Here is a 22,963-nt window from a genome sequence, read left to right as displayed (position 1 = left end):
GCCTCTGAAAATGACAGCTCTCCTGCTTAGAGCCCTCCATCAAATCCCACCATCTTCAGGGTCACCCAACTGGGATATTTGAGAAGAGAGTCTGAGCGGCTCCCAAAAGGTGAGAGAACAGCCAGAGTCCTGACGAATTATTCTCATAAGAGTTACAGAAGCTGGGGGCGGGGGCTTCAGTTCCTGAGTTTTCATCGTTCGTGCCCATGTTCGTGCCAAGTGGCACTTTCAAACCTCCGTAAAACAGAAGTGTAAAACCACATGGGAACAACAACGACAGTCGCTCCTAATAGCTTATTCAAAGGAGGACAAATTAGGTGAAATCCTAGAGGTCTATCAGCAAAAATAATTATGGTCAAGGACATCTTGTCTTTCCCCCACTACCTTAAAACATAACCACTCTGCACGGGTTATTTTATCACTAAAACGAAGGCTGCATGGATAAGAGAGTCATTGAATTAGTCAAGTTCAAATGTAATATAAGTAAAAATGGTGACTGGCAAGTGGAGGGGGTCAAAGAAGAGACCTGTTGTAAATTAAGAACAAGGGAAGCAAAGATCACTTGGTAAGAAATCCCAAGAGTTGTGAGACGCGTTTGTTACATGTTGTACCATTTACTTCTCCACAGAAAGCTATTTCTGCTGCTCCAGAAACGGCCATGACAGTGCCACGCAGTCTCAGAACCTGGACACGTGAAGCTCTCAAACATGAGGCGGGACCAGGTACTGGCCTCCTCACCTTGGATTCCAAATTCCACCAGAACAAAGACCTTGGTCATTTGCATGCTTTTCAGAAATAGAAAGGACGTTCTATTTTGAAGCATAAAACGAATTTTTTGAGTCAGAAAAGTTCCACATAACTCACCAAAAAATACATTTCCTTGCCCACTTGAATAATCTGAAACAGCTGTAGAACACGTTGCTTAAAAATGTTGGAAGAAACTCACTGCATTTCTTCAATCCAAAGTCTACCAATTCAAGTTTCAAAAGGCATCAGGGTGTAATGCCTAGTATCTCCTTCCTGCACCAAAAGGAACCGGTATAACGCAGAAAACCAGCAGTGACCCAGTGGCCTCAGCCGCACTCTGCTTCGAGGTCTGGAGGGATCCGTGCCACCGCTGGGAAGGCGCTATTCAACCACGGGAACTAACAGTCTACGCAACAAGGTTTGGCCATCAGAACCCAAGAAGTCCTCAGCCCGGAGCTATCTTCCCTGGAACACTGCTTAACCCCTCTGGGCCTAAGATTCTTTTTTTTTTTTTTTTTTTAAGATTTTTTATTTATTTATTTGACAGAGATAGAGACAGCCAGCGAGAGAGGGAACACAAGCAGGGGGAGTGGGAGAGGGAGAGCAGGTTCCCAGCAGAGGAGCCTGATGTGGGGCTCAATCCCATAACGCCGGGATCACGCCCTGAGCCGAAGGCAGGCGCCCAACAGCTGTGCCACCCAGGCGCCCCTGGGCCTAAGATTCTGATCGGTCATAAACACACATCCTCTGTCACCCCACGTGATGGCTGCGTGAGAATACTACATAAATCAGGGGTGTTTAGTGCTTTTGTTAATGAGAATAAAAACCACAACTGCTTTTCATCATGTGATCATGAAGGTGGCTGGATGTGGGACAGGTGCCTCTGAAATGCACGAGGGAACCTGCTGAAGTCGGGGCCGTGCCATACTTTCCTAAAGGGAAAACTTAAGAAGTGGGAATCATCAGCCAGATTTATTTCCCATCCACCACTCTCTTCTTTCCTTCCACCTTGACCATCTCGGCTCCACAGAGCGGTATCTTCGTCTTGAACGCAGCTTCAGTTTTAAATTACAGACCCATACACTCAGTGGCGCACTGGACATCTTCCCTTGGAGGACCCTCAGCTCTAGCCCACATGGGCAAGGCTGAGCGCCCCCAACACCTACTTTGCTCAGTGACATCTTTTTTTCTTTTAAAGATGCTATTTATTTATTGTGAGAGAGCGAGTGCACATGCGCGAGTTGGGGGAAGGGCAGAGGGAGAGAGAGGATCTCAAGCAGACTGCGCTGAGTGCAAAGCCCCACCCGGGGCTTGGTTTCACCAACCCTGAGATCATGACCCGAGCCGAAATCAAGAATCAGACCCTTAACCGACTGAGTTAACCCAGGCACCCCTCACTTAGTGGCATCTTGACAAATGCACCATGGTCAACCCACATGGTTACTCCAGAAACCTGGGAGTCATCCTATAGAAATTCAGCCTATTTGCCCCCAAACCCTATCAAGCACATACATTCTTCCTCTCAGTATCCTTCCTACTCAAACTCCCCCAGGACCTGTTTGGAGCCCCGTCATTTCCATCTAGCGTGCTGGTCCTACACTGGGCTGCCTCCTGCACTCATCCGTCACCTTGCAGCCAGAGTGAGTTTTCCCAGAACGTAAAGTTGTCCTGTACCGCCTTCACAAATATATTCCAACTCATTCACTTATACACAGAGCCCTTCCTCACTTGCTCTTGACCATCCTGCCAGACAGCTGCACTTAACACTTCAGCATCTCGAATGTCCTGCAGCTGGACAAACGCACCATACCAGTGCATGCCGATCTGCTAGAAATGAGCCTGCCTCCCTCTTGGTCAAATCCCCCTATGAATACTTCAAAACTCAGCATGACTAGTGCCTCTGCTGGCAATCATTTTCCGACCCCTTCCTTCTTTCCTCCTTTGGATGCTCATTCATTATGTTCCCAGTACTTTTGCTACACTCACTGTCACCCTGGGCAATTGTCAATGGTTGGCTCGCGTCTGCCCTCCCCAATGAACTGTGAGGTCTTGGAAGGGCACTGTCTTTCATTTATCTAATCTTTCCAGCCACAGTTACTGTGAACAAGAGTAATTTTGCATCCTTGGAGCTCAGCACTCAGCCTGGCACACAGGCAGGGCTGCATCCATGTAGAGATTGGGGGCACACGATTTGACCACAAATCTACCAAATACATCCACGTTTTAACTGTGTTCTAGTGCTCTACGTCCATTACCTTCGACATTAAAAAAAAAAAAAAAAGTTTGCCGTCGTTATCCAATTAAACAATTTAAACCATTTTTAAACAATTATAAAAACTGTTAGGCATTCACGTTTGTTGAAAACTAGATGACAACAGATAAGTTGTTACTGAAGTCAAGCTCTGAAATTTAGAAGTGACATTTCCATTTAATTTGAGTCAATTTCTGACTAAAATTCTCTGTTGAAAGGAATCTGACCCCAAAAGAGAGGCAGGAAAGGAAGAAAAAAAAATTGTAAAAACAACGTCCTTAATTGCCGCCACCATGTGCTGATGTGGAATCGGCCACTCAGGAGTATAAATGCTCCGTAGAGTTGAAAAATACATATAGTCAGACAGATGGTTACAATCATCTTTTGGCAACACCGGGCTTGAATTCATGTGGAAAAAAGCCCCCGACGAGCCACACTGTTTTCAGCTGTTCCGGGTCTGAGGCTCAGGCCACGGCTGCACGCCACGCTGCTCCCAGGCCATCCAGTCTCCGTAAGCGGCACGCTGTCACTTGACACTGGCTTTGAAAAGGGACGGAAATGAACCCACAAAGGTCTACTTCGGGAAAAATCCACTCTAGGAAATGAAATGCAGATTTGGACGTGCACGTCCGAGACAGTCAAGTCCATCCCACTACCCCGGTCCGACGACCGTGGGCGGCCCAGGATCTCCCCGCAGGTGACCTCGGGTCCCCTGCCTGCCCCGCGCACAGTCTCGAGCTGGCGGCGGCGAACACATGATGCCTGGCAGAAAGCCGCAGGCTTCCAAGTTCGTTCCAGAACACCATCACATGCATGTGCAGAGTCAGTCTGGAACGCCACCTAACCAAAGGGGATGTTTTTGAAACACCTAAAAATACACGGGCTGTGAGCAATCTTGTGTGTTACACAAGCATGTCTCTTTGGTCACGGCCCCAGCTTCTCCAAAGGGGCTCGCTCGATTCGGATCTCTGCGCTGTTGGTTCGGCAAAACCGACGGACTAACCGACGGGCTCGGCGGACCGGAGCACGGCTTCCTCCGGAGCCGTCCCCAGCGCCGTAATTGCAGATGAGCCTGCAGTGGCCCGCGGCTCTCTCCGTGATGTGGTTTGGAGCCTGTCCTCAAAGGCTGGGAGAGGAGGCTCCTCCGTGCAATTGACCCCGAGCACGACCAACCCTGTAATGGACACAGTGCTTCTCTTCCATGTGGCGGAAAACAAATCGGCCACACCACGGGCCTTGCTTGGCAGACGCGGAGCTTACGTTTAATGCAACAGAAACCTCAGCTGCTCTTGTCAACACTGTGTTTAGATGCTGGGTACATAACAATTTGAAAAGATCCAGGCTCCAGAGAATACAGTAAGACGGGCGTCCAAAACCAACTCGTCCTCCCACTCTCCTCTCCTGGAGGAGCTTGCCAGGACTGTCAGCGCCACGGTCTCGTGGCCACGAGGCCTTCACCAGGCTGGGAGTCGTTAAAACCAGCCCTTCCTCCCCCACGCTTCTCAGCTGCTCCTCCCCCGCTCCCCACCCTGTCCACCCTGGGCTAAAGCCCTCCATCTCTTCGCTCTGGCGTATTGGCAACATTCTCTCCGCCAATTATCCTCTCTAGTCTATACCACGCCGCTTCCCTATCAGCTTGTCCAAGTTCTATCTCAGGGAAATTCTCTCTTCAAAAACTTTTCACAAAGACGGTGTGCTTTCTCTACCACCCAGCCCAAACGCTGCTGACTAACTATGAGCAAATCAAGGTTTCTCAACCTTGGTACTACCGACAGCTCAGTCCAGATGGGCTGTTCTGGGCACTGTGGGATGTCAGCAGCACCCCTGGTCTCTACCCACTAGATACTGTTAGCATCCTCTGCCTTAGCTAGCCAACCAGAAATGCCTCCAGATAGCGCCGAATGTCCCCTGGGGACAGAATCACCTGGTTGAGAATCACTGCTTTAGGGGTGTCCTGACCCCAGCCTGCCTATCCCGTCTAGCGGGCTCAGTATTCCTTAACACACACCAGATTCCACGAGCAAAGGAACTTCTCCCAATTTAGTGAGTCCATCACATGAATGCACTCCCGTCTCTCCATGTTCTTGTATGGTGTCCACTAGCCTTTCCTTCTAACCAACTCTTATCCCTCCTCTGAAGTGTCATTATTGCCCCTCCCGTCCCCCCACAGGGCTTTCTCATGGTCAGTTCAGGCTTTCTCATCCACCTACAGGTTACCTCTCCCTATCTCTTCCCTCTTTGTCCCACAAACACATGCCCTGCCCCTCCTCTCCCTGAGCCTTTAGGAACTTAACCCGTATGGGTTCTTAATCCTCACCCCATCTCATGAGTGGTAAGAGGAGTCAGAGGAACGTGGGACCCTCATCAGACCCTCTCCCGAGGAAAGGCCATCAGGGAACAGCCCCTGTGGCAGGAAGCCCATAGAAAAGAGGCTCAGGGTGGAGTGTGGGATGAGGTCCCAGGCTGGGAGCTGTCTTGCTAAGCAGGGCTCCTGTCTGGGAAGTAGCCAGAGAAGGGGAGAGGCAAGGCAGAGCCTCAGGCACCAGGAAGCTGAAGTTCCAGGAAAGGAACCCAGCATTAGGGCAGAAGGCAGGGCCTCATGCAAGGCAATTACATAAAGAGTAGAGCTGCTTTGACCAGGGGTCAGATCCCAAAAGGACGAGTGGCAAGGCTAGGGTCATGCAGACCTCCACACTGACAGAGAAATCTGCTCAGCTTCTGCCCTGAAGGATCCAGGGCCAAGTTCCAGGCAGGAGGCTTTATAAACACACACCTGGCAGTAGAGACGAGTAAGATGCGGGAAGGGTACAAAGGTTCCGGAAGCTTTCACTTACCATTTGATTTTAAAACAGTCCTGTCAGATATGGGGGTTATGACAACCGACCTTTTAAAAAACATATTAAAAACTGACACACAGATTAAATTGGGTTCTAGCCCAAGAGGAGGCGAGTGGAGAAAAGCATGCTCAACTCAGATTTGTCTACTCTGAGTGCTTTATTGTAATCTTTATAGGGTGGTAACAGCTGGGAAAAATATCTTACTGGGGTACGGCAGTAAGGGCGATCCCCAGGGAGAAAAAAAGCTAATGGTCCTTTTTAGCACAAGGCAGTAGACCCTTCTGCGTGGAGATGGGTCTGCTCATCAGCAACCCATGTAACCTGCTAACTCGGACCAGAAAGCCAACCAACGAAAGAGGGCAAGATGCAGAGCGTCGGAGAAGACCCACGGGGATTCCTTCTCCATAACATGACTCACAGGAGGCCACCTATGGCAGGTGGAAGAAGGTACCGCTGGATGTCCAGGCCGAACGCACTTTGAGGATGTGATTAAGGTTGGAAATGCTGAGACAGGGAGAGGATCCAGGTGGGCCCTATCTAATCGCAGGAATCCTGAAGCTAAGAGAAGTCCTGGCTGCAGAGAGAAATGAGAAGGAAGGAAGGAGAGATTTGAAACATGAGAGAGACTCGATCTACCACCACTGCTGGCTTTGAAGGTGGAAGGAAGGGGACCCGTGGAAGCTAGGAACAGCCATTGGGTCACAGCCAGCAAGAAAATGGGGACCTCAGTCCTGTAACCTCATATATGACCAGAAGGAGCAGATCGTCCCCTAGAGCCTCCAGAAAGGAACAGTGCCCTCCCCATAGCTGGATTTGAGGCTAGGAAGACCCCATCAGACCACGACCTACAGAACTGAAGGACACTACCTGCTGTTTTAAGTTGCTATAGTTATGGCCATTTTTTATGCCAGCAATAGAAAACTAATACAGCATCTCTGGTTACAAGTCATTTGTTTCTTTTTTAAACATATAGACAGGCATCACTTAGAGCGGGGATCAAAGGCAGGAACGCTGTGGTTTTCCCGACAGGTGGTGGTTTTGTCTTGATGGGGCAGAGCCTGAGGAGCCCTGGCAGCCACCTCAAACCGCTTCAGCGATAAGAAAATCAAGGGGCTGCTTTACGATAATACAATTATCCAAGTCTCAAAAGGCAGTCATAGAAGGGCATTATTAAGTGAATTGACCTGCAAATCGGAGGTACAAAAATCCCGTGTTCTTCCCTCAAAGGGGAGGAAAAGATCTTCATTCTAGGGAAAAAACCAAGACCCTATTCACAGGCTTTATTGGGCAAATTAGCTATCAGGTTTAACATCACCACGAAAAGAGGGAGAGAAAAACTCTTAAAAGTCTCTGCCTTTTTAACCCCCTGGGTAGTTCCCCCCCAATGGATTGACTTTTCCCTGACTATTAAATGTAGAATATAAGCACTTGCACCTAAAGATAGAAGCCGGTGAGTTCTGAAATACTCACCTACAAGACACGCACACCTATAAAGAAACTGTAATCCAGCTTCGCATTTCAGCATCAACTAGGATGTTATTTCTAATACATTTGGCATGTGTTCTGCAGACACTTCTCACACAGCTACCAGGTGCCTGAGAATGTCCTTGGCTCAAGAAAAAGTCAGGGGCGCTTGGGTGGCTCAGTTGGTTGGGCGTCTGCCTTCCACTCAGGTTATGGTCCCAGGACCCTGGGATTGAGCCCCACGTCGGGCTCCCTGCTTAGCGGGGAGCCTGCTGCTCCCTTTCTCTCTCCCTCTGCCTCTCCCCCGAGCTCATGCTTGCGTGCGCTCTCTCTAATAAAATCTTAAAAAAAAAAAAAAAAAAAAGGCAGACAAGACAGACAAAGTCAGTCCTTGACAAACTGAGCAAGGAAACTGCTAGGTAAACAAAGTTCCGGGCAATGTCAGATAATACTCAATACTCAGGTACAGCAACCTGGACGCATGTCGTGGCTCTTCCCCGGGAAGGAGGGAGCCCACGGGTCACCCTGGAGATTTCTGCCCTGGGAACCGAGCGGAGTTACACCAGAATGTGCACAACACAGAAGAGACAGCCACGTCTTCACAAACACGTGTGAATGTTACCTTTCCTGAAGAACATGTGGAAAATATCATACTCTCGAGACCCAGTGTAAGCAAGCTCAGCCAGAGAGTTCGAATCCCACTGCCTTTCTTCCCATAGAGCTGCTTAAAAACCCGTGGCAAACATTAGGTCAATCTGGCAAAAATGACACTTTCGCAATGTAAAAAGCAGAGGAAAATTAAGCATTAAACCCGCAAATAACCCATTCCTCCTCATTTCCCAGATCTCCTCTCCCGGTCTAAGGCTAAATAAATTGGGGAAAGGAGAACACTAAGCAGGCCCTGAGTTTCCGTTAGCACCCACTAGCTTGCTGTAAAGGCTGACGTTAGGCATCAAAACCACAAAGGTATTGGCAAAATTAAGCGTATTGCTGAAGAAAAATTATTAAAAGATCAAGAGTTTTTTACAATATTAAAATTGTTGTTTTTTTAAAAAACCCTATAAATTTGAACTTGACAAGAAAAAAACATTTGAAAGCAGTTGGCCCCCCTTTACTATAAGGACTTAGAAACAGGCAGATGAAAAAGATAAAATCTGCAGGCCAGTCTTGACAGATAAACTAATATATGTACTTTAACGTCAAAAAGTAATGATGTATGATAAAAATGATTTTTTTGGAAATGATTTCTAAATATTGCTCTTACAATACAGATATAGTCACATTTCACACAAATTAAGAGAAAAATGTGCACGCCTGCTTTTTATGGACGTGTCTCCCTTCAAAATAGGAATCCTACAAAAAAGAAAGATGGGTTCCCTGGATCCAAATATTCCCCTGGAGGGGCTCCAGACCCAGAAAAAAAAATGCGAAAATCCATAAAAGGAGAAAAATCAAGAAAAGGAGACAAAAGCTGGACCTCAAGGTACTATTATTTGCAAATCCACATTCCCCACCCCCAACCCCCCAGGTCCTTAACTGAGGAAGACAACCATTCTGGCCACTTCCTCATAGAACAGAACACTTAGCAAAACAGAATGCACTCACCAGAAGAGGTCAAATTACCCTTCAATAGAAAGTAATCCCCTCTAATAAAATCAAGGCAATAAACACGAGACCATGATTTATTGGACCACGTTTCTAATTTGGCAAAACTCCCGAAAACACAGGTTTACTTAGATAAACTGGACACGTTCTCAAAAGGCAGGAAACACCCTTTGAAAAAAAAAATTAACATTCGCTCAAACTTCAGGGATTTTTAAAGAGAATTCAAGCGGAACTTACATATATTTGATTTCTCTTATAGCGCTGGTATAAGTTATGCATGATGGATCCGCCGTGGAGCTCGGTCAAAGTGGCCATGTCATCCACGCCCTCCTCATTCATGGGGTGCATAGCGGTCACCTTCTGGTGTGTAATTGTGCTCTGCTTGTATGTGAACACCTGATGGACAGAATGAATGCAACTGTTTAGCGATCAGCAATGAACAGTCTCCCCAGACATTTCCCACCTTAAAGTACAATCTCAGCACAGCTCCAGCAACAAGATCCTGAATTGGCCAATAAAAAGTCTTACTGCAGAGAACTTTTGCATTTTCTCTGTGCCACTTATCTATTTTTAAAGGAAGCAATTATTTGACAACTGCCATGAGATGTTCCTCGAAGACATGAGTTCAAGTATCAGCCATCCCTCGGGAATCGCAGAAATCATAAATTTGCGGTTCACTTCTCCATGTATTTCTCCAATGCTATAAATCAGTAGCAGTTAAGAAACTGGCTAACCACACTTTTAGAAAGTAATTGGGCTTCCTTGTGTAATGTCTCACATGGGATCACACAATATATTTCAAAACTTCACGTTAACAGCTTTTCTAAGTGTTCCATAAATTCACCATACAGTCCTATTTGTTCAAATACGTATCTGTGCAAAGGTTGGAACACATCTTCACAAGAATACGTTAAAAAATATCCTAAATCCCTTCTTGGATTTAAAATAAAATCAGTTTGTTGGCTTGACACCTGTCCTCCTTAGAATTCCAACCACCGCCCATGAGCGCCGCACGCGCGTGGTAGCAAGCACATGACGAACTCGGATGTGGTAAGACTGACCACTGAATTTGCACGTATTTCTAAAATCTACTCAGTGCTTTTTTATCACTGCTGACTTGGTACAGGACTAACCGTATTAAGTCTGCTGCACCTGTGGGTCAGTTTGGCCAGCTTTACATATAAACTCACGTACATAACAAAATCATTCGATGACGGAGTCTACGCCATAATTACTCATCTTAATACTTTTACAACGTTCATCCCTAAAAAACACGAAGACATAGAAAGCAAGGACCTAAAGAACGTGAAAAATGTACAGTCTTCACAGGCTCACGTACTTCATATGTGCACATCCCCACAAAGATCTTTCTGGAACAGTATCTGCAGAACCTCCTGATTGGGGAATTCTATTTTTAAATATCGACCACTTGCCTACATGGCAACAAATAGTATGTTATTGCAAAAGAGAATGACACACTAAGGAAAGCCAAAGTACCAATCCAATGGTTTTGAGAAGCCATGAAAAATGGTATGTTTTATTTTTCTAGAGAAAAAATAAAACTTCAGCAGTGGCATTTCTGCCACATGAACCACAAGAGTTGGTCAAATCCAGTCCCGAGAAACTGCTCAATGCAAGAGCAGACATCCGACTGTCTCTTCTCCAGGCCAGCCACTCTCCCCAGCTGCTTCCTGGGCGCAGACGTCCCCCAGGAGACGCGCCAGCCCCAGCGGCCCCACCTCCTGGCGAGGCAGCCAACCCCGCCACGTAAGCACCCAAAGGGTAGGACAGGCCTAGAGACTGCTCAGGGAGTGCAGGGTAGGGTATGCCATGGCCAGGAAACAAATATGAAAGAAGAACAATGTTCAGGAACATTCAAAAGTGTGGATGCACTTTGAAGACACTGACCTTCCATTCTAACTCAAGCACCATGGAAGAAAATTAAAGAAACAGATTTAGGCCAAGAGTTGAAGTTGTCTTGGGGGAACCTGGAAAATCCCAGAAATGAACAGCTAAAACTCTGCTCTTTTCCAGCTTGCTACATGTCAATGATGCTGATCCAGACAGGTTTTCTTTTCTTTTTCTTTTTTTTTAAAGATTTTATTTATTTGAGAGAGCGAGCATGAGCAGGGGAAAGGGGCAGAGGGAGAAGCAGGCACCCCGCCAAGCAGGGAACCTGACATGGGGCTTGTATGTAGGACCCTGAGACCACGACCTGATCTAAAGGCAGATGCCCAACCAACTGAGCCAACCAGGTGCCCCAAGCAGGATTTCTGGAAACACTAACCACTGGGCTGGTACTTGGGTCTCCATCTGCAGTAACTGCGATCAAGGTGCAGAAGCAGAACTTTGGCCCCACGAACTCCCAGCCAGCTGAGGAGTGCAAAGAGTCCTGTGTCACCTCTCTGCTCCTAGCACACACTGGGAGGCTCTTCTCTTGCCACCTGCTCAAAACTCCTGCCAACACAGTGGGCAGAACCGTTGCTCACGTTCCCAGGAAAAGGTTCTTGTAGGAAAGACGACAGGGCACCAAAGCCAGCACAACTGTCTCCTGCTCCATCACCCCCCCCCCAAAACTCACCATCAGCAAGTCCTTCCCAATGTGGAAACAACTCTTCCTACTAAATGTCCATGAGTATACGGAGAATTCCAGAATGTGAGGATAGACATAATTTAGAACACTAAAATTGTCATCTGCATTTATATTGATTCTGCCTTTTGGAAATAATCATATACAGCCTACAACACTTAGACACCAAAAAATTATACACACACACACATAAACACACACACAAATGTTCGTCATATGTAAACACTGATCTTTTTTAATGCCCTGGGAACAGCAAGACAATGTGTGGACTGAAGTCCAGAGCCAGGCACACAGCACTGAAAGAATCGCCTAAACACCGTAGAGTTTCCCACCTTCGTACACTTGACTTTAGAATTTCAGGAACACGCTGTGTGTCAAACGTGGGCACGTGCCCATTCTAGGAGTGGGAAAATCCAGAGAACTGGAACCAATCCTTCCCATGGCCTCAAGGAGACAGAATCATGATGGGAGAGAATAGTTAAATAAACAAGAGACTATAAACAGAAAAGACAGAAACATTATGCCAAGACAGAGGACAGCAGCTGCTCAAAATACGAATTATCTCCAGAAAAGCAGAATAGTAGAGCAAATGGATTTGTGAAGGAGAGGCAAGGATTACCATCCCTTCAGAGATGGGTTCATGTGTGTGAAGACTTTAGAATGGTGCATGGCATACTGCAGGTGCTAAATAAGGGTCTGATAAATTAAGGTAATCCACTCATTCAAGAGAATATTTACTGGTGTGGTCTAAGCATTGGGAATACAGCTTACATTCCAACAAGGGGAAGGAAATAAACCAAATACACAAGTAAATATCCATCGCAGATGGTGATGAATGTTTAGGAAGACATACATGAGGGTAAAGGGGCTAAGTACCAAGAGGGGTTACTTCATACTAGATATGAGGACAGCCTCACTGATAGGGTCACATCGAAGTAGAGACCCCAAGAAGTAAGAGATGGAACCAGCCCCCCGCATTCAGTGTGTTAATGCATAGTGGTTGAATAAGCACCTGATCTAATTTAGAAAGATTTCCAAGGATTAATGAGACCCACAATCTTACTCGAGAATTTTTAAGGAGAGTCTCTTGAACCATCAAAAGTCATTGGTATGTGCAACAATCAGCAGAATATTAGTTACACAAGATTATTCCCAAATGGCAGGAAAACTCTAGGTTTAAAGAATGGAATTCTTTTTAAAAGGAATTTTGGGGGGAGCAGCTGCCAAAATACAGTAACAAAATATATTCCGTAAAACTCAACTCAGGGGGTGCCTGGGTGGCTCAGTCATTAAGCGTCTGCCTTCGGCTCAGGGCGTGATACCGGCGTTCTGGGATCGAGCCCCACATCAGGCTCCTCCGCTGGGAGGCTGCTTCTCCCTCTCCCACTCCCTCTGCTTGTGTTCCCTCTCTCACTGGCTGTCTCTCTCTGTCAAATAAATAAATAAAATCTTAAAAAAAAAAAACCCACCCAACTCAGAAAAAAATGTAGTTACTTCAATGGTGCATATACTAGGAGAAAGGTGGTAAGGTTAAGAAGGGGCGGAAAATATGGAAGATTAATAGACAGGAAACCAATTTAGAGAAAACGCAGCCTCCGAACAAATAGCTCCTGTTACAGAAATACAAGCCACTGGTCACAAGACAGACTGGATTAAGCATGAGGCAGAACAAAGGAAACCAATCAACAGTATTGGAAAAACTACTCGGAAGGCTTGCCTAATGCTGGGTCCACTTCTACATGAAAGATCAAAAGGCATGGAATCAATTAATTAAATAAAAAATAGCCGAGCCACTGTCAGTCCACTTTCACGTTTAACCTTAGGATAGCACCCATATCGCAAGGAAACTCCCAGCACGTGGAGGCAAGAGTCTCTCTAACACATGGTTTTATGTATATAAACAGATTGCTCTTATTACAAGTCATTAGAAGTCCCAGTCTTAACATTTAACTTTCCCAGTCAAAGAGAAAGGAAAAAGAAAGGAACCCTCTCATGTCCTCCTCTGATGGACAGATGGGACGGAGGGTATTCTCGATCTAGGCAACCTCTCACTGTATCCTAGAATTTCTGCTAGAATGTTCTCAGTTCGGCGCCCCTACTCTGCCCCCCCCGGACCTGTGGCAATGTCTGTAAACATTTCTGGCCCTCGGAACCAGGGGAAGGAGTAGGGTGCTACAGGCATGAGATCGGGAAAGGCCAGGAAGGCTGCTATACATCGCAGAATTAGTCAGTCCAAATGTCAAGACGCCACATTGAGATACCGTGGTCTAGAAGGCCTACCAACCAGCGGTCTAGGGAGACACTAGGAAAAAAATGATGTGAACAAGCCAATGCCTATGAACAAAACCTTTCGTGAAATATAAAAATATTTTAGAAGCAAAGAAAAACACTGAAGAGAGGTTAGTCAAACATCAGCATGACTATATTCTGCAATTTAGTTTTTGGTTCTTCCTTATTTGACCTGAGTTAAGAGGGTGATGGCGGTGAGGACGAGGATGGTGTCTAGGCATTGGGGTTTGCTTCTATCTGCATTACTATTTTCTACCTGTACTGTGTTATGGTCGGATGCTATGGTCCAGCTCTTTCTACTTTGTTCCCTACCCCTGCCCAGGGCGGCTGCTGTCCCGAGTCTTGGCCACATGCATCCTGGGATTCTCGAGATCTCAGCCTCAAGGTTACCCTCTCAGGAGACATTAGTGCAGTCACGGACACCATGCTGGCCTCTTCCTTATTCTGCTGTGTGTACCGTCTTCCTAGCTCCTAGGACAGCCTATAATTGCTTATCTAATCTGTCATCTTACTTGTTTAAAAAGCACCTCTGGGTCCCCCAGTCTGGGACCCCAGGTCAGTCTCTTTCAACTCATTTGACCACAACCTACAATTAGAAATGTTTTATCCTGTAAACTACCATACACACCGTTTCATAAAACACTTGACACAATGTCTGATGCATCTCAATATTTTCTATTCTGTTTCTTTTACATACTGGCTGTGACCCTCTGGACTGATTTCATACCTATTATGGGTTGCAAACCATGGTTCGAAAATTCTACAAGGGCAAGAAGCATGCGTACCTTGCTCCCCAGAGCCAGTCTTGGCCCACTATACAGACTCAATAAACACGGAATAAACGGTCCTGTGTTTCAAAATGGGTATAACGTATAAGGAGAGGTAGCATGGGGTAATGACCGAAACATGGCCTTGGAGTACTGGAGGCAGATCTGGCTGGATTCATTTCTCCTAGACCTATGCTTCCGAGAGCTTAGGGAAAATGAGCAAGGTTCTTACACCTGCTCTGGCCCATGTTTTTTTCCACCTGCAAAATAAGAATGGTAATAACTCAGAATCATTATGAAAGCTAAAGAAAATGGTGTAGGTAGAAGTCACAGTGATGGACACAAATGAAGACTGAATAAAAGGTATCTATTCCATGAGGGGGCATCATGCAAGGAAGGACGTAGAACATTCCAAAAGGAAATACATCAATGGTCTTCACACAGACAGAGGAGCCCAGACTCCTTAGACACAAGCCTCGAGACCAGCTGGATGGAAAAGGGAATGAGCAAAAGGGAGGGGTGCACAGTAAGTTCTACTGTTTTTAGGACAATCTGAACCTATACATTATCTGATGAAAAACTGACGTACACTTTCCATTTTGACCCCTTTGCACAAATCTGGCTGGCCTCGTTTGGGTTTTCTTTGGATTCAACTTCGTTTCTGGGGGTACCTCCCTCAATTTAATTTCCTTCTTTTATTTATTGGCTTATGAATTCACAACGGCAAGTACGATCCATGATAGAGGTGAAGGCTTCTGCTTCCCCACCTGTGGCTAAAATAAGCAGCCATGGAAACCAACCAGGAGCTTCCTCGTGGCCAGCCCCCCTGACCCCGGGGTCCTCAGTGGCTATGTATGCCCTCAGGACAAGTCTAAGAGGAATTGGCCTACTTAACTGAAAAGCTGGCCTGTTGTTTTTGCTGTAGCCTCGAGAGACTGCAGAAAGTCAATGGGGCACAGAAATGGCAAGTCCACTAGAAAGTTCCATTGAACTTTCAAAAGCAAAATCATACACACCTAGTCTCCGAGGGTGCGGGGAAAATGGCAACAGGGCCTCGCTTTCAGCTCCCACCTGTCAGATTTAGCATTTTAGTTACATGGCACAGGGGGTTAAAACCATCTTTACATCAATGATCTGCTACCTTAGCCTGCCTTGTTGCGTTTGCTAGATAACAGACGACCGATTACAGATGAAAGATTGATCTTTTCTTTTTCAAAGACAAACTAGTTTGTGAGATTAAGCCATTTAAACGGTCATCAGGTGTTTGGGGCCCAATGTCACAGGATGCATGGCATTTGGGTACAAAATCAAAGTAAGGCAAAGGGCTGGACAGAGAGACAAGGCACTTAGTGACCACTGGCAACGTGCACCGGACACACTGATGATATTGCCTCATTTGATCCCAGGCAGGGGACGAAACAGTGTTGCTCATTGTTTTGAGGATGAATTCACAAAGGATCAGAGAAGTTGGGAAACCTGCCCAAGGGCACACAGCGCAGCTAGCATTGAATTCCTTGGGATTGTGGAAAAGCACACATGTTAGAGTCAGACCTAGAGGGACAGCAGTTCAGAGATATCCTTTGAATTCATTGATTTACCATCTCTAGTTCCCTCATTTGCCATTTGTGCCGGCTGAGAGCTGGACCCCGGGAAAACAACGATTTAAAAGGCTCATCCTTCAAAGAGCCTACCAATTCCCGAGCGATCAGAAACATAAACGGGAGATCTCCACCTCGGGGGCTAGAACAGAGGAAATTAGGTGTGGTGGGCAGTGCAGGGCACCCGCCTAGTGGGGAGTGACTGGGGCGGGTGTGTGTGTGGGGGGCTGTGCCCTGGAGTGACACTTGGCCTCTGACCTGAAGAAACCGGGGGCCGCAGAAGCTGCTAAGTAAGGTGGGGCAGACTCTTCTCTGCTTACTCCTCATCGCAGACAACTAACGCCAAGTGTGACACTGCGATTGCTTTCCTGGAGAAACAGAAGAAAGCTCAGTACAAAACTCAATTCAATGAGTCCAACTTTCTAGAAACCCCACAGGAAAGCAATGTCTGAATCGCTCCTAGGAGCACTCACTACACACACTGTTGTCCTCAAAACGCAGGGTTTCCTCCCGCCTTCCCGGGCACAAGTACCACAGCACCCAAAGCATCAGCAATGATACACAACCCCACGAGGAGGGGAGGTTCCGGAGGTCAGTCCCCGAGCAGGAAATCTTAACCACTGAGTGCACATGGTTTCGATGACACCGTGGAGTTTACAGGCAGACGGACAGGATAAGAGTCTGAGAACTCTAAACACCAGGAAGCTACTCTGTGGACAGTACATCTGCCCATGAGAACCACCCCACACGAGAGAAGCTAAGCGCACCTGACTTGCTCGCGTGGGCAACTGCCCACCAACCAGGGAGACCGAGGTGATGCACTAGCCCTGACCTCTGCTGGTGGGCATCAGAGAAAACAGTTACCTGTTAAGAGTGAATCGGCACAGTCAGAAGGAATGGCCGCCACACGCGCGTTAAAGAACATGCTAGTATCTGCTAGTTAAGGAAATGAGAAGGAAAAGAAGATCAAAAATCGGAATTTATATGCAACATTTAGGAATTGTGATTTTATAATGATGTACATCTTTCTTTTAAATGTTAGACTACACTACTTCTTTATTCATCAGAGAAGTTTTTAGGAAAATCTGCATGAAGAAAGTCACACTGGTTGCTCCGGCTCTGCTAGGAAGCAGCTTCCAAAGCTCTCTCGTAGACATCCCAGGACATTCACGCCCTCAAGCCAGTCTTTCCACCCTGAAGAATTTAGTGTCAAGAAAAAGATCGCTTCATGTAAATATTGTTTCATTACAGTTATACTATGCACATAGTATAATCCTATGTTTAATTTTTTAAATGCATGCACATAGAAACGCACTCACACACCAGTAATTGTGTGCACACAGATACACACCAGCAACTATACTCTTGGGCACTCATTCTATCTAGATGAAAACTTGCGTTTGCACAAAAACGTGCACACAAGTGTTCACAGCAGCGCTATTTGTAAAAGGCAAAAGCTGAAAAAGCCACTCCCAGAAGGTTACATGGGGTATGATCCATTTACATAATATTCTTGAAATGACAAAATTAGAATGGAGGACAGATGTTGGTTGCCAGAAGTTAAGAAGGAGTAGGGGCGAGAGGGTAATGGGGCTGGCTTTAAAGAGGCCACATGCTGGAGCCCAGCGCTGATGGAATGGTTCGGTATCTCGACTGTGTTGAGACCCTGGTCGTGCTATTGTGCTTGAGTTTTGCAAAATGTTATCACTGAGAGAAAGCAGGTAAAGGGTATCTGGAATCAGTCTATATTCCTGCTCACGAATGTATGTGGAGCTACGATGACCTCAAAACAAAAAGTTTGATTACAAAAAGTTTAAAAATGCATGCAAAAAGTCTGGAAGAAAGTGTATCAGAACTCCAATAATGGATCACAAGCTTGCAGGTGTTTTGGACTTTCTGTATACTTATCTATCTTTCCCATTTTCTCAAAGTTCAAAACATTTCTAGCCTTAAAAAAAAAAACCAGTCCAATCAAAATCACTATTAGTGAACATATTTGGATACGCATAACAGACTCAATTAATTTTAAAAATGACTATTATAGAGCTACTTTCACAAAATAACAAAAACAAAATGAAATAGTACACCCGTTCCCCCCCGAGAGTCACCAGCGATTAGACCCAGTAAGGGCTTCTCCTCTAATCCACTTGTATTAAGCATGTAAGTTTCGGCCCAGAGAGACCCCAAAGCAAGAGGCATGGATGGGATGAAAGCCCAAGGGCCGTGATTCCTGGCCCCACTCTCCTGAGACAACTGGTTCACCAGCTTTCATTTCTGAGGTCCCTTATTCCAGGTCCTAACCTCTTGGCCCTTGTTCTAAGTGTTCCTTTCTGATCCCTCTCTTCTGAGTCAGAGGCCCAGACCCTGACAGCATGAACTTGAACTCTGGTAGACAATCTCCATTCCTGTAATTCCAAACTATCTTGATGTTTCAAAAGCATCTTTATGCACAAACCTCCACATGCAAAAACCAAAAATGGACCTCTACACCTTACCCCGTGCCTATCCCCTAATCCCTTTCTCACGAATGACACCATCCCCAACTCCCTAAGCTCGAAACTCAAGTCAATCTAAAATCCCTGCGCACTGCTGGCCACATTTCCTTTCCAAGTCCTAGATTAGATGAGTAGCATTGCCTAGAATCCATCTGTGCTCTCTTCTTCTCCCCCCGCCCCAACCTACATATTTCATCCGACCCCCACAACTGCTTCCTAATTAGTTTCTCTGCCCCCAGTGTCCCGCGGCATGAATCTAATCTTTCTCAAATTGGAGTTCAAGGAAGACTTTTTAATGTTGAGTTTTAATGATTAAAAAATGTTTTCACAAGTTTTAAAGACAAACTTTCTTGGGCACTAATAACATCGAATTGAAAGAAATTTTCAGAGATGAAATTCTGGTTTCTTGGGCTGGTGTTTCCCAAACAAGGATCAACCAGGATCTTTTAGGGGACACAGCTCAAGAATGAACAGCAGAGACCTTGATGGATTTGAATCCACTCTGCTTCCATCGGCCATGCAATCCTCACCTGCCCTGGTTTCTCCACACGCTAGCCCTCAGCTTCTTCGTCTATGAAACAAGGATGACAACACCCATGTCTCAGAGTGGTACTGAGATCGGAGTAAGATAATGCACCCAAAGGATTTAGCAAATTTCTTGGTACTGAGCAAGCAACTCAAATATTTCACTGTTGGCTGGGATACTGTTAGCAGTGACATAATCTGACTAAGCACTGACTGGGATTATTTGTTCCCAGTCACTTCCAGGATGAAGAATGATCTTACTGAGGTACCCCTGCAATGCCTTTCCTGAGGGGCCCTGGTTACTTCTCCCACCACGCTGACTCCAGCCACATCAGACAGACCCAGAGTTTCCCGCCCCCCTCTCCCACCTCGCTGGGTTCCACACTTAGTGATCTATCCTGCATTCCTGCAGGTCGCCCCTCTTTCAAGCCTCCCCCGCCATGTCCAGCCTGGCTGAAGTGCCATCCCTTCCCACAGCACCTTGGACAGAACCTTCCCTGTTCCTCACCACACTATGCTATAATCTCCTCTGTCTCATCCCTGCCGAGGGACGGGGGCTGCCAGAACTTTCAGCTCCGGTGTGGAGGTGGTGATTTCCTGGGGAACCATGATGAGGATCTGGGGCTGCATGTGGGTTGGTGGGAAGGAGGGCAAGACCAAATCATGATGCCACCGCAGTCGGGGACATGCTGCTATCCTCATACTGGACTAATCCGTGAGGACCTGGGTTCTATCTCATGGAAACCGAGTCCTCATTGCCTCGTCAAATGTCTGGCACCAGTGGCTGCTTACAAATTGTCTGCTAAAGGGATGAGCACCAGCTGCCCTTCCATGCTGCTGAGGTCATATAATCAGCACCCTGCACCGGTCATGGACAGCCCAACTCCGAAGGCTTGAGTTGTAAATCAACATTTTTCATTTACTGGCTGCTTTGGAACAGGCTTAAACTGAATGACAGTAATTCCTTGGCTGCTCTTAAGTGAAATGAAAAAGGCGTATTTGAGCCAAGTATGTGTACATCTCCTAGTTGAAAAACAGAGTCAAAATAGTTTAATGGATCTTAGCTGTAAGCACCATGACTTTTTGCATGCCGCTCATTTCCAAGTGTCAAGTAAGAGGAGATACAACTCGAAGTATTTATTTAATCCAGTGAACAAACAGAATCGGGATGATTCCAGATTGAAGCCAAAAGGCAGTGTGGCTGAATATCTACAAAGGCGCCAGAGACCCGCCTGACTCAAACTTGTGGTACAAGAACTAGGAGAAAACACCACTCGGATAAAAGGAAAGGCCAGAGACAAAGCACAACAGATCAGAACACGGAATAACGAGTTCCCACCCTTTCCCTGTATGCCAACCCCATTCCCTTCCAAGGAAATCTCTAGAAATGGCAGAAAACTCTACTGGAAATACTGGAAGGATGAAAAAGAGGCAGAAGGCCTAAAAGAGAATAGACTAGAAAATATAAGTGATCACTAGGTGAAGACGGCAAAGATCTCATTTAAAAAAGTGTATCTAATGAAATATAAAATACCATGTACTGGGATATTCTTGCTAATATAGGGGCCATGAGTGACGTAAGGGGGCTAAAAAAATATTGCTTGTCTTTCCCCCCAAAAGTGTCAACAAGGAATTGTTCCTCTGCAAATGTCTATGAACTCAAAGGATATACAAGCCCTGCACATCTTCTGTGGGAAATCTGACCTGAATATCCAAAAGCCGGAGCACCTGAGGTTTAGAAACTTGTGGGAACCTGGCTGGAATCGTTTGTCATCTTGAGAGCCAAGGTCATGAGGATGAACGTGGCCATGTTTTTGTCAATATCATCATCCTCCCCTTTGTTTTCCCAAAAGGGGAGTTTGCAGAGCCTTCCTTTCTGATGATCAATACCCTTATCGTAAGCTTGCATCTCTTCAGATCTCTACTTTAGAATGTTACAGAGTCGAAACAGAGTATAAAGACAAAGGGGCCCCTACAGTGTCTCCGTCACCACCAAATGGCCACTGTTCCCAGCAGACAGCAGCGCCCCCTCCCAGGATGCAGACCCAACACTAAAGCCTCACACCCCACCCCTACCTCCACCCACAGGCTCTCAGGCACCGCCACCAACGCTGCTCCGCCTCCACCTGCTATCCAGGGGCAAAGGTCATGGAGAACGGCGAAACCAGGAACTTCGCGACCTCACGCCACGACATGAGCAGACGGAAACTGATCAAGAGCATGATGATGGAAATGCATCAAGGGATGGCCTCCCACCCTGTGCACATCTGAAAACCCCGAGAAGCTGCATCGAACGCAGAGCAGTCAACTTCCTCTCAAGATGTGCATTAGGAATGAATGTATCCACAGTATTTTCATCACTCTGCATATTTTCAAATAATTTGTTAATGCTACCATCATCTCTCGAAAGCTAGCTATATACACTGCCGTTAAGAGGATGGGAGTTAATCCCCTGCCAGAGGGAATGTAATATGACGTACATGCTTCAGAAAACACCATGACGGTTCCTCAAAGGATAAACCTAAAGTTGCCTATATATGTGCCAGCAATTCCACTCCTAGGTCTACCGCAGTTGAAATGAAATCACGTCCACGCGAAAGGTCGTGCATGAATGTTCATAGCAGCGCTGTTTCTGTTAGCCCCAAAGTGGACGCAACCCCAATGTCCATCCACGGAGGAACGGAGAAAGGTCACGTGGCATACCTCCGTGGTTTACAACAGAATGGCCTTCAGAACAAGCAGGAACACAGCACCGATGCTCGCGACAACACAGGTGACCCTTGAAAGCAAGTCAAAGAGGTCAGACAGAGATGGGCACGTGTCCCAGGACTCCCTTTATAGCCAATGTCCAGAATAAGCAAACTCAGAGCCAGAAAGTAGATCAGTGGTTGCCAGGGCCTGGGGTGGGGGAGGCTGGGAAGTGACTGCTCACACGTCTGAGGTATCCATGTGGAGGTGAGAAAAATGTTCTAAAATGGACCATGGTGATGACTGCACAACTCTGTGAATATACTAAACACCCCTGAACTGTGCACTTTAAATGGGTAAATTCTATGGGGTGTGAATTCTATCTCCATAAAGCGGATGGTTTCTTTTTAACAAATACTTGAATCAGGCCCCTGGCCCAGAAGGCGGCACAGGGAGTCACCACGCGGGAGCCTCTCCCTGGATGCACACCGAGCCCACCTCAGGAACGGGAGCCCCTCAGCCATCCTGCTGACCACCACTCTGCTTAGAAGGCAGGGACCAGAGGGATATAATGGAGCCGAGGGCAGAAATGGGGCAAAACCAGCATTTCTAGAACAAGGAAGGTCGGCCTGCACAGGACCAGAGGACCCATCCTGAAAAAACCAGAGGCCCAGGGCTGACCGCCAAGGCGAAGCTGAGCTCAAGGCAGTCTGGGGAGGAGAAGGCCAGGAGCAGGGGAGAGCGCGGAGTGCGAGCTAAGAGGATCCGGCTGAACATGCCCAAGTCCCCCTCAAATGGGACCAGCCCGGTCACGATCCCTGCGTTCCCTGTACTCTGGGTGTGCCCTCCCCTCATCGCCCTGTTCCCCTGCTGCTCTTCTCCAGGGACATGTCCACCATCTTGCCACCAACCCAACCCTTCCTGGCTTTACGCTACTTGCATAAAAAACTGTGTCACTAACCCTGGGGCCTCAGCCAAGTGCCCAGTCCGAGGTAGAGTGCACTTGTGTCTTTTGGATGGGAAAGATGTCTACCATTCATGGGCAGGTATTTAGTGCCCAGACCTTGCCCCTAAATGCATCTGGCTTCAGTTTCAGCGACAACAGGA

At 46.7% G+C, this 22,963-nt stretch overlaps 1 protein-coding gene across 3 annotated transcripts in view; it reads right to left on the bottom strand.

Annotated features, from left to right (window-relative positions):
* MYO10 (myosin X) overlaps positions 1-22,963 on the bottom strand; it is a 206,828-nt gene that overhangs the window by 110,871 nt on the left and 72,994 nt on the right. For all 3 annotated transcript variants that reach the window (XM_087867966.1, XM_087867967.1, XM_087867968.1), the window contains one exon: positions 9,142-9,300. In XM_087867966.1, the coding sequence (XP_087724092.1) occupies positions 9,142-9,300 (159 nt within the window). The remainder of the gene's footprint in view (positions 1-9,141; positions 9,301-22,963) is intronic.

This window comes from Ursus americanus, chromosome 15 (genome assembly GCF_024610735.1).
Source record: "Ursus americanus isolate L20-20 chromosome 15, mUrsAme1.1.p, whole genome shotgun sequence".
In the NCBI taxonomy this organism is placed as follows: domain Eukaryota; kingdom Metazoa; phylum Chordata; class Mammalia; order Carnivora; family Ursidae; genus Ursus; species Ursus americanus.
This window is presented reverse-complemented; position numbering and strand designations above follow the sequence as displayed.